Here is a 12,173-nt window from a genome sequence, read left to right on the forward strand (position 1 = left end):
CTGCCAAAACTCTTGCTCCTTCCTTGTTGAGGTGTAGTCCATCCCTTCTGTAGTACTTGCTTTTTCCCCAGAACGCCGTCCAGTTGCGCACGAAGTCGAAGCCTTCGTCTTCGCACCATCGTCTCATCCAGGCGTTGATCACTTGCAATTCCCCTTGTCTCTTTCCATCTGCTCTTGGTACAGGGAGGATTTCAGAGAAGGCCACCTTCACCTCCCTGATCTTCAATTGTCTTCCGAGTGAGCGGAGCTGGCCCTTCATCTCTTCCCTGTCATACTTCCGCCCGCTCACATCATTTGTTCCCACGTGGATAAGCACAGCGGTGTCCACTCCCCGTGCGCCATCTATGATCCTGGAGATCCTGCTGGTCACATCCTTTACTCTTGCTCCAGGCAGACAGGTGACGACTCTGTCCTCTCTTCCTCCTGCGGTGTGGCTGTCCACGTGTCGTATAATGGAGTCGCCTACGATGATCCCCATCTTCTTTATTCGGGAGTTCCTTGGGGGGCGTAGGTCCACGTCCTTGGAGTAGGGCCAGTCATCTTCCTCCAATGATACTCTTGAAATTGTTTCCTGTTCTTTGGGTGGGGGGACATCTTCCTGTGCTCTCACTATTCCTCCTGTTGTGCGGTTGTCTCCTATCTCGTCTTCGTTTTCTTCTGTGTTTGCATGGATGTCTTCTCTCCTCACATGTGTTTCCTGAGTACAGTTTTCCAGCCCTGGGATCTCTACGTGGTGCTGATGGGCTTCCTCTATGAACGTTTCTAGATCCTTGACCTCGTCGTTTGGGCTGTACTCCACTAGAATCTTCCCTTGTGCTCGGATTCTGTCTTCGAGTTCCATCACTGTTCCCTCCAATAGTCTTACCTGACATTTCAAGCTATCCATCTCCATGCATCGATCGCAAATGTATGCCTGGATCCCCGAAGGGAGGTAGTCATACATATTGCAGTCGATGCAGAAGACAGGAAAGCTCATCTTCTGACTTCTTTGGGCTTCCATTTCGTGCTTCACTCGTGGGTTGTCTGAGTGATTTGTTGTGACCTACTGCTGCTCTTTTTCCTACTGATCCTACCTCCCCCTTACCTTCTGACTTCCTGACTGCAAGCTTCCTATTTGAGTGAGTCTGTTTGTGTTACAGTGCCTGTGCCTTTGTGTGCTTGTGTCCCTTGCCTGCTGCTTCCTTGTGTTGCTTGCCTTGTTGTCTCTCTCGTGTGTGCTGTCTCTGCTCTACCTCACCTTGATTGTATGTGCGGGTTGGTTTCTTTTGTGTCTGTCTCTTCCTTACCTTCTGTGGTTGTCGGTTCCTTACCGGTCTGTTCTCCTCTGGTGTTCTTGAGAGTAGCGCTCGTCCCTTGCAAGGCCCTTCGCAAAGGCGCTCTCGCTAAGGCGAGCGCCTTTACCGCACGCCTTCGCCGCGCGCCGAACGGCTGGGCGCCGTTGGCTCCTCCCCTTTTCAAGGGGGAGTCCGGCGCTGCCTGTGACGCTTGGGGGGGGCGGAGCGAACTCTCGCCGCTACCCCGAGCCTACTGTCTTCCTCCTCCTGCTTGCTTCGGTGCCCGGCACCAACGCTGCCTGTCTCCTCTGCTTCCTGCTTCCCTTCTCTCCTCTCTCTTCGGCACCGCGTGTGCCGCGCTGGCTCCTCCCCTTTTCAAGGGGGAGTCCGGCGCTGCCTGTGACGCTTGGGGGGGGCGGAGCGAACTCTCGCCGCTACCCCGAGCCTACTGTCTTCCTCCTCCTGCTTGCTTCGGTGCCCGGCACCAACGCTGCCTGTCTCCTCTGCTTCCTGCTTCCCTTCTCTCCTCTCTCTTCGGCACCGCGTGTGCCGCGCTGGCTCCTCCCCTTTTCAAGGGGGAGTCCGGCGCTGCCTGTGATGCTTGGGGGGGGCGGAGCGAACTCTCGCCGCTACCCCGAGCCTACTGTCTTCCTCCTCCTGCTTGCTTCGGTGCCCGGCACCAACGCTGCCTGTCTCCTCTGCTTCCTGCTTCCCTTCTCTCCTCTCTCTTCGGCACCGCGTGTGCCGCGCTGGCTCCTCCCCTTTTCAAGGGGGAGTCCGGCGCTGCCTGTGACGCTTGGGGGGGGCGGAGCGAACTCTCGCCGCTACCCCGAGCCTACTGTCTTCCTCCTCCTGCTTGCTTCGGTGCCCGGCACCAACGCTGCCTGTCTCCTCTGCTTCCTGCTTCCCTTCTCTCCTCTCTCTTCGGCACCGCGTGTGCCGCGCTGGCTCCTCCCCTTTTCAAGGGGGAGTCCGGCGCTGCCTGTGACGCTTGGGGGGGGCGGAGCGAACTCTCGCCGCTACCCCGAGCCTACTGTCTTCCTCCTCCTGCTTGCTTCGGTGCCCGGCACCAACGCTGCCTGTCTCCTCTGCTTCCTGCTTCCCTTCTCTCCTCTCTCTTCGGCACCGCGTGTGCCGCGCTGGCTCCTCCCCTTTTCAAGGGGGAGTCCGGCGCTGCCTGTGACGCTTGGGGGGGGGCGGAGCGAACTCTCGCCGCTACCCCGAGCCTACTGTCTTCCTCCTCCTGCTTGCTTCGGTGCCCGGCACCAACGCTGCCTGTCTCCTCTGCTTCCTGCTTCCCTTCTCTCCTCTCTCTTCGGCACCGCGTGTGCCGCGCTGGCTCCTCCCCTTTTCAAGGGGGAGTCCGGCGCTGCCTGTGACGCTTGGGGGGGGCGGAGCGAACTCTCGCCGCTACCCCGAGCCTACTGTCTTCCTCCTCCTGCTTGCTTCGGTGCCCGGCACCAACGCTGCCTGTCTCCTCTGCTTCCTGCTTCCCTTCTCTCCTCTCTCTTCGGCACCGCGTGTGCCGCGCTGGCTCCCCTTTAAAGGCCAGTTGTTGTTTGGTACAGAACTGGATAAACTGGTGAAGGATTTTGATGATGCCAAATCCCAGCGGTTGCCGGAGGACAGGCCTTGGGGAGCAGGTAGATTGTCTTTTGCTAGGCCAGGGGTAGGCAATTCCGGTCCTCGAGAGCCGGAGCCAGGTCAGGTTTTCAGGATATCCACAATGAATATAAGCAATGCCTCTGCTGTGTCGGAGACCTGAGGTCCATCGTGCCCAGCAGTCCACTCACGCGGCGGCCCAACAGGTCCAGGATCTGTGCAGTAATCCTCTATTAATATCCTTCTATCCTCTTTTCCAGCAGGAAATTGTCCAATCGTTTCTTAAACCCCAGTACTGTACTCTGCCCTATTACGTCCTCTGGAAGCGCATTCCAGGTGTCCACCACACGTTGGGTAAAGAACTTCCTAGTATTTGTTTTGAATCTGTCCCCTTTCAACTTTTTCGAATGCACTCTTTTTTTTTTATTTTTCGAAAGTTTGAAGAATCTGTCCCTCTCTACTTTTTCTATGCCCTTCATGATCTTGTAAGTCTCTATCATATCCCCTCTAAGTCTCCTCTTCTCCAGGGAAAAGAGACCCAGTTTCTCCAATCTCTCAGCGTATGAAAGGTTTTTCATTCCTTTTATCAGACGTGTCGCTCTCCTCTGAACCCTCTCGAGTAACGCCATGTCCTTCTTAAGGTACGGCGACCAATATTGGACGCAGTATTCCAGATGCGGGCGCACCATCGCCCGATACAGCGGCAGGATAACTTCTTTCGTCCTGATTGCAATACCCTTCTTGATTATACCTAGCATTCTATTCGCTCTCTTTTCAGCCGCTGCGCACTGTGCCGTCAGCTTCATTGTCATGTCCACCATTACCCCCAAGTCCCTTTCTTGGGTACTCTCATTTAATAACATCCCTCCCATTGTACCTCAGGTTTCTGCGTCCCACATGCAATACTTTACATTTCTCAACGTTGAACTTCATCTGCCATCTCGTCGCCCATTCCCCTAGTTTGTTCAAGTCCCTTGAGATGCAAATCTATCTCATGCGTATTTATTGTGGATTTCCTGAAAACCTGACCTGGCTCCGGCTCTCAAGGATTGGAATTTCCTACACCTGTGCTAGGCTACGCTTTAGGGATGCCAGGAGATATAGGCCAGGGAAGGTGTACAGAGCCTCATTTAGTGCGTCTTATAATTCAAAGTCTGGGTTTTCTCAAAAGCAGTCCTTTCGTCTTGTCAAGCCCACTTCTTCCCAGCCTGCCCGTCCTCAATCCTCTTGTCCGAGCCAATGATGGGATGTTGGCTCCTTCCATTGGTCATATGGGGAGGAGGGGGGGTGGTTGTCCTCCTTCCTGGCGGAATGGGCCAACATAACGTCAAATTAATTGGTACTCAATATTATTTGGGTAGGTTACAAGTTGGAATTCTTCTGTCCCGTCGTAGATTCTTTCTTGGAGTCCCAGTGTTCAGGGTACAAAATGGAGGCAGTGAGAAGTTCACCCCTGGGGTTGTTTGAACTTGGGGGCAGTGGTCCCGGTGCCTCTGGACAAAGGGGCCTGGGTCGCTATTCCATTTATTTTGTGGTTCCCAAAAAAGGAGGGTCGGTCAGACCAGTGCTAGACCTCAACAGAGTAAATCAGTTTCTCCATGTCAGACATTTCTGAATGGAAACAGTGAGGTCAATCATTTCAGCCGTGCAGCCAGGGGAGTTTCTCACAGCTTTGGACCTCAAGGAGGCGTACCTACATATTCCCATTTGGCCATCACCGGTTTCTTCGCTTTGCGATTCTAGGTCAGCATTTTCAGTTTCAACCAATGCACACCCCGCATTGGTGGTAGTGGCAGCATTTCTTCGCAGGGAGGGCATTCAGGTTCACCCATATTTAGACGACTGGTTGATTCGGGCTCCATCCTATCAGGAAAGCTTAAGAGTCACAGAGAGAGTGATTTTGGTTTTGCAGTCCCTAGGTTGGGTGATAAATTTTCCAAAGAGTTCCTTGGTTCCGTCGCAGGTGTTGGAACATCCGGGTGTCCTCTTCGATACAGTCCAGGGGAAAGTCTTTTTGCCTCCAGTCAGGGGTGAGAAATTGCAGGCCGAGATCCGTCTTCTGTTACAGGATCCCCAACCAAGAGTTTGGGATTATGTTCAGATCTTAGGTTCCATGGTAGCAACTCTAGAGGTGGTTCCTTGGGCTCAATTCCATTTAAGACTGTTACAGCAGTCCATCCTGTCCAGGTGGTCTCCGATGTCTCAGGATTTCGAGTGCCAGTTAGGCAGGAGCCATTCAGCCTTGGGTGCTATGCATTGGTGGCTACAGGAAGAACACCTGTTCAAAGTCATGCCGCTGGCATCTCCAGACTGGATAGTGGTTACAACAGATGCCAGCCTGAAAAGATGGGGGGCTCGGTGTCTCCAGTCCTCAGCACAGGGCAGTTGGAGTCCAGAGGAGGCTCACTGGTCTATCAGTCTTCTGGAGCTGAGGGCGATCAGTGTGGTTCAGCCACTGATTCAGGGCAAACCAACCAGAATCCTGTCAGACAATGTCACGGCAGTTGCCTATATCAACAGACAGGGGGGCACGAGGAGCCGGCTGTTGGATGCAAGAGGCAAATATTCTTCTGCAGTGGGCAAAGAAGTTTCTAACGCTTCTGTCAGCGGCGCATATTGCGGGCAAGGACAACATTCAAGCAGGCTTCCTCAGCAGGACTTGGTTGGGTCCCGGAGAATGGGAGCTGTCTCGACAAGTGTTCCAGCTCATTGTTTACAAGTGGGGGCTCCCAGAGATAGATCTTATGGCCTTGGGCTGCAACGCCAAAATTCCCAGGTTTTTCAGCAGGCGCAGAGAACAGAGTTTGGAAGGGATAGATGCATTGGTTCTTCCATTACCTCCACACTGTCTGCTGTATGCGTTTCCTCCTTGGTTGATGATAGGCCAGGTATTAAATCAGATTGCATACTTCCCGGGATCAGTGGTGTTCATTGCCCCGGATTGGCCGCATCATCCGTGGTATGCGGATCTGATGAAGCTGTCGCGGCCCTCCACTTCGGTTCCCGGTAACACCAGACTTACTCACACAAGGACCAGTGCAGAGAGAAGATCCCTCCTGCTTTGGTCTTACGGCTTGGCTATTGAAAGGTCAAGGCTGAAGCGGAAGGAGTATTCCGAGCAGGTTATTTCTACTCTGCTGCAGGCGAAGAAAAAGTCTACTTCTACGGCTTATGCTAGGGTCTGGCGAGTGTTTGACTCTTGGTGTTGTAAAATGGGGATTTCACCTTTTCAGGCTTCTTTGTCTCATATTCTCTCATTTTTGCAAGAAGGGGGTTTCCAAAGGATTAGCGTGCAATTCCATTCGAGTGCAAGTGGCGGCTATCGCCTGTTACAGAGGTAAGGTGTCTAATACTTCTTTAGGGTCTCAGCCAGATGTGAGGTTCCTTAAGGGGGTCAACAGGATTAGGCCGCCGCTGCGGAAGCCATGTCCAGATTGATTTTGAAGGTGTTTCGGGGGGGGGGGGGGGTGATAGGAGCTCCTTTCGAGTTCGGCGATGATCAAGGATGTTGCCTTGAAGACGATTTTTCTGGTGGCTATGGCCCCGGCAAGGCAGGTGTCCAAGTTACAATTTCTGTCATGCAGGGATCCGTTCTTACGTTTTTTGGACTCGGTGGTCTCGATTCGGACGGTTCCTTCTTTTCTGCCTAAGGTAGTTTTGTCTTTTCATGTCAATCAGGCTCTCTTCCTTCCGGCTTTTAGGGAAGAAGAGTGGGGGGTCACGATTTCCGTCTTTATATTTGCTGGATGTGCGTAGAATTCTCTTGAACTATCTTCAGGTTACTAATGACTTTCAGAAGTCAGATCATCCCTTTGTTCTATTTTCAGGACCGAGGAAAGGCCTGGCGGCCTCAAAATCTTCATTAGCTCAGTGAGTCCGAGAGGCTATTGCTTCTACTTATTTGGTAGCAGGCAAACGGCTACCGGAAGCCCTCCATGCTCACTTGACCAGGTTTTTCTCTGAAGGAAATTTGCAGGGCGGTCACTTGGTCCTCCTCTAGCTCTTTCTCTAGACATTACCGCTTGGATGTGGCTGAGCGAATAGAGGCGTTTTTCAGGGCTTCTGTCATTGCAGAGGCCGCACCTTAGTCCCACCCAGTATGAATTGGCTTTGCTACATCCCACTGGTCTCTGGATTCATCTGCTGCCAGCGCTAAGGAATGTAAAATTATGTCCTACCTGTTAATTTTCTTTCCTTTAGATGCAGCATATGAATCCAGAGCCCCACCCGGGCTAGATTCTGCGGTCACCCCCCTGGCGGGGAGGGGAGAGTACATTGGTGTTACATTGGCTATTGACTGTTGTTCTGGTTCTCGTATGGGAAAGTTTTCTTGAATTGTTCCAGATGCTTGGGCAAGAGAAGTACTGATTGGCAAGAGGGAGTTCCATCCAGATATACTCCTGAAAATCAGGGCTCTATCTCCACCTGCTGGTAGGTATGTGCTATCCCACTGGTCTCTGGATTCATCTGCTGCATCTAAAGGAAAGAAAATTAACAGGTAGGACATAATTTTACATTCTTACTGCAGCTTGGTTGATCTATAATATACCATCAGTCTGTTGTGAAAAATGCAACCTTTATGTTGCGAGGTGTATGAATTATTCTTTTTCTGGCCTGCTTCTAGATACATGAAGACCGGCTTGATACCCCTACAGCAGCAGCAACAACTACAAGGCGCAATGTTACATTTATAACCCAGCATGGTATAACATCTGCCCGCAGAAATACACCTTTTCGACAGGTCCCATCTAAAAGAAAAATTCCACCAAATACTCCTATTTTGGAGGTGAGAGCTTTACAAACCACTATAATGAAATTTTTTTTGTAGAAAAATACATTACCTGGTATTGTCAACATACAGGTTATGTGCATACCTAAAACTATGCCTTGGTTTTTATCTAAAATTATGTCTGTTGCTCTGAAATCAGGAGTGTTTTGGCATTGTAAATGTGAATTTAGGCCCCAATGTCCATAGGAAAAGCAAGGTTTAAATGAGAAAGCATTTAGAAAGACACATAGTGGTAACCAAAGATAGATTGATTTGTACTTGGCTTTGACATGTTTTCAGTAATGGCGGTATATCAAGAAATATAAACCTAATAACTTGTTTAATGTAACAGCAATGAGTTAGTATTCTTACTCAAGGTCACACAGCAGTATTTGAAAATCACAGATGTTCCTTTGTTTAAAAAACATGTAAAGTGGCATACAGCATGATGGAATGTTAAAAACAGTATTGCAGTGCTATATATACTGTATGCACTGTATGTTGCCTTCTATTGGCTGATCTCTTAAATGGATTAAACAGAAACTTTTAACTGGCAAAGTGTGTTTTAAAATTATTTCATTTTTGACAGCATGCAAAATGTTGACATTATACCAGAAGTAATTTTTTTTTTAAATATATATCTAAAAATATTGGGTAAACATTCCCTTTTAGAAGTCATTTCATACTTACTTGATTATGTAATGTATATGCTGATATGATACTGTTTTTTGCTTTTCTTTCCAAATGAAATTGCAACTATGATCAACTAATGTGCTCTGAGTGGATTAATCGGTGCCAAAAATATTTTTCAATGGCTGGAACATGTCTGGACACCTAGGTATTGGCAGAAAGAGTTTCCGAATATACTTGAATATAAGCCGAGAATTTGGGCCAAAAAAATGGGGGTTTCAGCTTATATTTAGGTCAGCGCCCACCCATCTGTTGCAGGGTGTGTCGTAAGATTTGGTGGTCCAGCTGTGGGCCGGGACAGGAGGGATCCCTCCTGATTCCTGTCCTGGCCGACTCTTAATTTTCACGAGATCTTGTGGCAGCCATTCAGCTAGCACCTCTGTATGGGGCAGGAGCACTGGAAGATCGTTTCTGCCCCGGTTCACTGCTGGACCACCAGGGATTTCAAAGGTGTGGGAGGGAGGTAAAAGTTGTCACAGTCAGCCGGGACAGGAGATGGGAGGGATCCCTCCTTTCCTGGCCCACCAGGTATTAAAGGCAGCCCTGGTGGAGGAATGGTTTTGCCAATGGGTTTTCTATACCTTTTCAGGGTCCTCCATTGTTGCATCATTGTGTCAGTTCTTCTGTCTGCGAGAATTCACGGGAGCCATTCAGGAAGCCGAGTAGCACCAAAATGCACTCTTCGGTACCGCTCAGCGGCTGAAGCCATACTCTCAGCAGTAACCGACTGGGTTATCAGCGGGGCAGGAGCACAGAAAGCTTGCTCCTGCCTGCTACACCTCTGGGCCACCAGGGATTCCAGCGGCAGATGAGGTACAATGTACAGGGCAGGGAGGGGGGACAGGGTGCAGAGCATTGCAGCCTGGCGGAGGTCTGCAATAAGTCTGGGAGGGAGGCAGGTGGGTGCTGACCTGAATATAAACCAGGACCCCCATTTTTGGGCCAATATTTTGGCCTAAAAATCCTTATTTATATTTGAGTATATACAGTAGGTACTTACTTTGATAATCTTCTTTCTAGTAAATAGGCACATCATTCTTGAAGTCTACCCTGGCAGATGTACATTTAGCCTGCTTTCTGTTTGAAATGGCCATATTGCCAGATATCTTGTTTCTTTCCTCTGTCCTACAAGGGCAAGCAAGGTTAGGGGATACCACTTATTTTTTTAAGAGACCATGGGGTATTTTCCAGAACTCCAATTCCAGGTTGCACCCAAGTAGATTGCTTGTTTGTTCCACCTCGTTATATGTTATAAATGGTTCATGATTATTTCGTGTTAAATGTTGTACTATGAGCAGAACAGACTTGTTTCTCAGAGAGAGTCCCCATAAGTACTTAATCTTCCCTTCCCTGTGTTTGATTACATCATTTATTCTGAATTACTAATTAATCAAAATTCATGCTGCGTTGTCAGGCAGTGTAAATACTTTATTATATTTTATTAATCTGGATGTAACAAAACTATAGTTAAATAGACTAGCTTTATATTTCCTATAGCACCTTATAGTATTGATACTTTTTAAATGTTTGTTTTAGGAACACAGTGAAGTATCTTTCCTTCTGCGTAAACAATGGACATTGTACAGTGTGACCCCTTTGTACAAGTTTTCCTATACCAAATTCAAAGACTATTCAAAGCTGTTGTCTGCTTATATTACTGCTGAAAAGCAGAAGGGACTTGCTGTGGAGGTGGGCATTGACTTAAACGTGAAAGTGACTTTCTCCTCCCTGTCTGAGCTGAAAGGAAATGAGAATGACCAAAGAGCAGTCTTTATCCAGGTAAGGTGTTCTGCTATTATTTGTGTGTTAATAAGCTGGCAAAATACCTTCCGCAGTTCAGGGAAAATGTGTCCTTTTCCATCTTTAGTTATGGATAGATTTCAAGTTCTCTTTACAAATGCATTCAGTGTCTCAAGATCAACAGTTCTACTGTAGTATTGTACAACTTTTTTTTGTTTTGTTTCAGTAGATTACATCAAGACCAGAGTTCTCGACTCCAAACAATGAAGAGACGGTATTATGGACAGGCTGGCTCTGCTGTACATTTGGAGATACGGAGATTTTATCATGTTTACTAAAGGAATTTACCTGCCTTCCTCTGTTTCTTGTCAATGGAAGGGAGATCCTGACAGCTATGGTTGGCACTTGGTTCCAAAAAACCTTTGACTGTTGTTTCAGCCGCCTGGTTATTAATGCTCGTGACCTTACCTGGATGGCAGCTATGTGGACTGGATGCAAATTGGAAAATCATATGGCTGCAACAGAATTTTTATTTTCTGTGCCCAGTAGTCCATATAATCTGGATATTTCTTATGCTATACATCCCGAAGATGCCAGAGCACTGTGGGAAAGTATTCACAAGAGTCAGGATGAAGTCACAGAGGAAGAGGTGAACTTGTTTATGAACTGCCTTTACTCGCACTTTTTTCGTCACTTCAAGATTTACTTGTCAGCTACCAGGCTGGTAAAAGTATCCACAGCTGTAGCCTCAGCTCACTGTGATGGAAAAGTAACGGTAAGGAAATGTTTTCTTCTTGGAGTACTGATATTTCATATTTATGGGTTGGTGGCTGCCTTAAACAAAGTAATCCCATTCAGGAGCATTTTTGTGAAGTGAAGAGCAAGTAAGGCATTCATTTCCTGAAAAGGTAGATGCAGTGCCATTCTTCAAGTCGTGCCACATGACAAACCTGCTTAGGCATATGGGCATTGAAGAAGGAAAATGGTGGCATTGCTGAAGCAGTGTTAAGGTATGTTTTGGAGGGCATGTTATGCTGCATTGTGTTGAGATGAACAGCATCTGTCTATCCTAATAAATAATTACCATTCACCATAACCTAGAAGTATATAGTGCCCATGGGAGGCTAACCTGCTCTACCCAGATGCTAAGCAACTGTTTGAATTCATTCACAGTTTCCCAGCAACCCTTAGCGTAGCACTCATACCAATGAAGAAAAACTTGGTAGTGGAAACAATACAGATGCTTAATATGGTAGAGTAAATTTTGGGTTTGTCACAGAATTTACTTCTCAGCTCTATCAGTCTGAACAAGTGGGTTGTGTCCCTTTCCTCGCAGCAGATAAAGGTAGAGAGATTAATACCACCATTCCTTAGCAATGGCAGCAGATGAATCCAGAGACTAGTGGGATAGCACATATCGACCAGCAGGTGGAGATAGAGAACTGATTAACAGGTGGTCGTCTTGGATGGAACGTCTCCTTCAACTTCAGTATGTTCTATCTCCCAGCAGGTCATGGTCGCTATCCTAATAGCTCCTGAATTTTGGCTGTTTATGGTCCTCTGCTTTCCTGTTGAGAATCTTCTTCAGTGAAAAAGGGGTGTTCGGCTGGATGGTGCCAACTTTAGAGGTTATATCTGGGCCCCCCCCCCCCCTAGTTCCCTGCCTCACCCTCCCCTCCGAGCCAGTGAGGGGGATTTACTCCCTGTATTTCTTCTTTCCCTTACAAACAAAAAACAGGGAGCTTTCGGTTTTCGGTTTTAAATTCTTTATTCATTTTTGCATGTTACAAGTGTAGCAGTTAAACTCATATGAACTTAAAGATACACACTTGATTAACTCTCATATATGCTTTAAGTATAACATTTCATAACAAATTAATATTCTGTAATATTTTAAAAATTATGTAAGAAAACAGGGAGCTTTCAATTTGCTGTGGCTGTGTTTTACTTTGTATGCAGGCTACAACTACTCTCTGCAAAACTTCCTGTGTGCAGCAGTTTTGTCGGGGTAAGACTCTGGTTCTTTAGTTCTGTTCTTCGGGTTTTGGTGCTCGTTAGCTGACTGTTCTGGTGTGCGGTGGGTGAGCCGTTTTATTTTT

At 48.0% G+C, this 12,173-nt stretch overlaps 1 protein-coding gene across 1 annotated transcript in view; it reads left to right on the plus strand.

Annotated features, from left to right (window-relative positions):
- CENPL (centromere protein L) overlaps nucleotides 1-12,173 on the plus strand; it is an 82,464-nt gene that overhangs the window by 30,371 nt on the left and 39,920 nt on the right. The window contains exons 2-4 of the mRNA XM_033917014.1: nucleotides 7,501-7,662; nucleotides 9,871-10,113; nucleotides 10,304-10,849. Coding sequence (XP_033772905.1) covers nucleotides 7,501-7,662; nucleotides 9,871-10,113; nucleotides 10,304-10,849 — 951 coding nt within the window. The remainder of the gene's footprint in view (nucleotides 1-7,500; nucleotides 7,663-9,870; nucleotides 10,114-10,303; nucleotides 10,850-12,173) is intronic.

Source organism: Geotrypetes seraphini, chromosome 12 (assembly GCF_902459505.1).
Source record: "Geotrypetes seraphini chromosome 12, aGeoSer1.1, whole genome shotgun sequence".
Classification (NCBI taxonomy): Eukaryota; Metazoa; Chordata; class Amphibia; order Gymnophiona; family Dermophiidae; genus Geotrypetes; species Geotrypetes seraphini.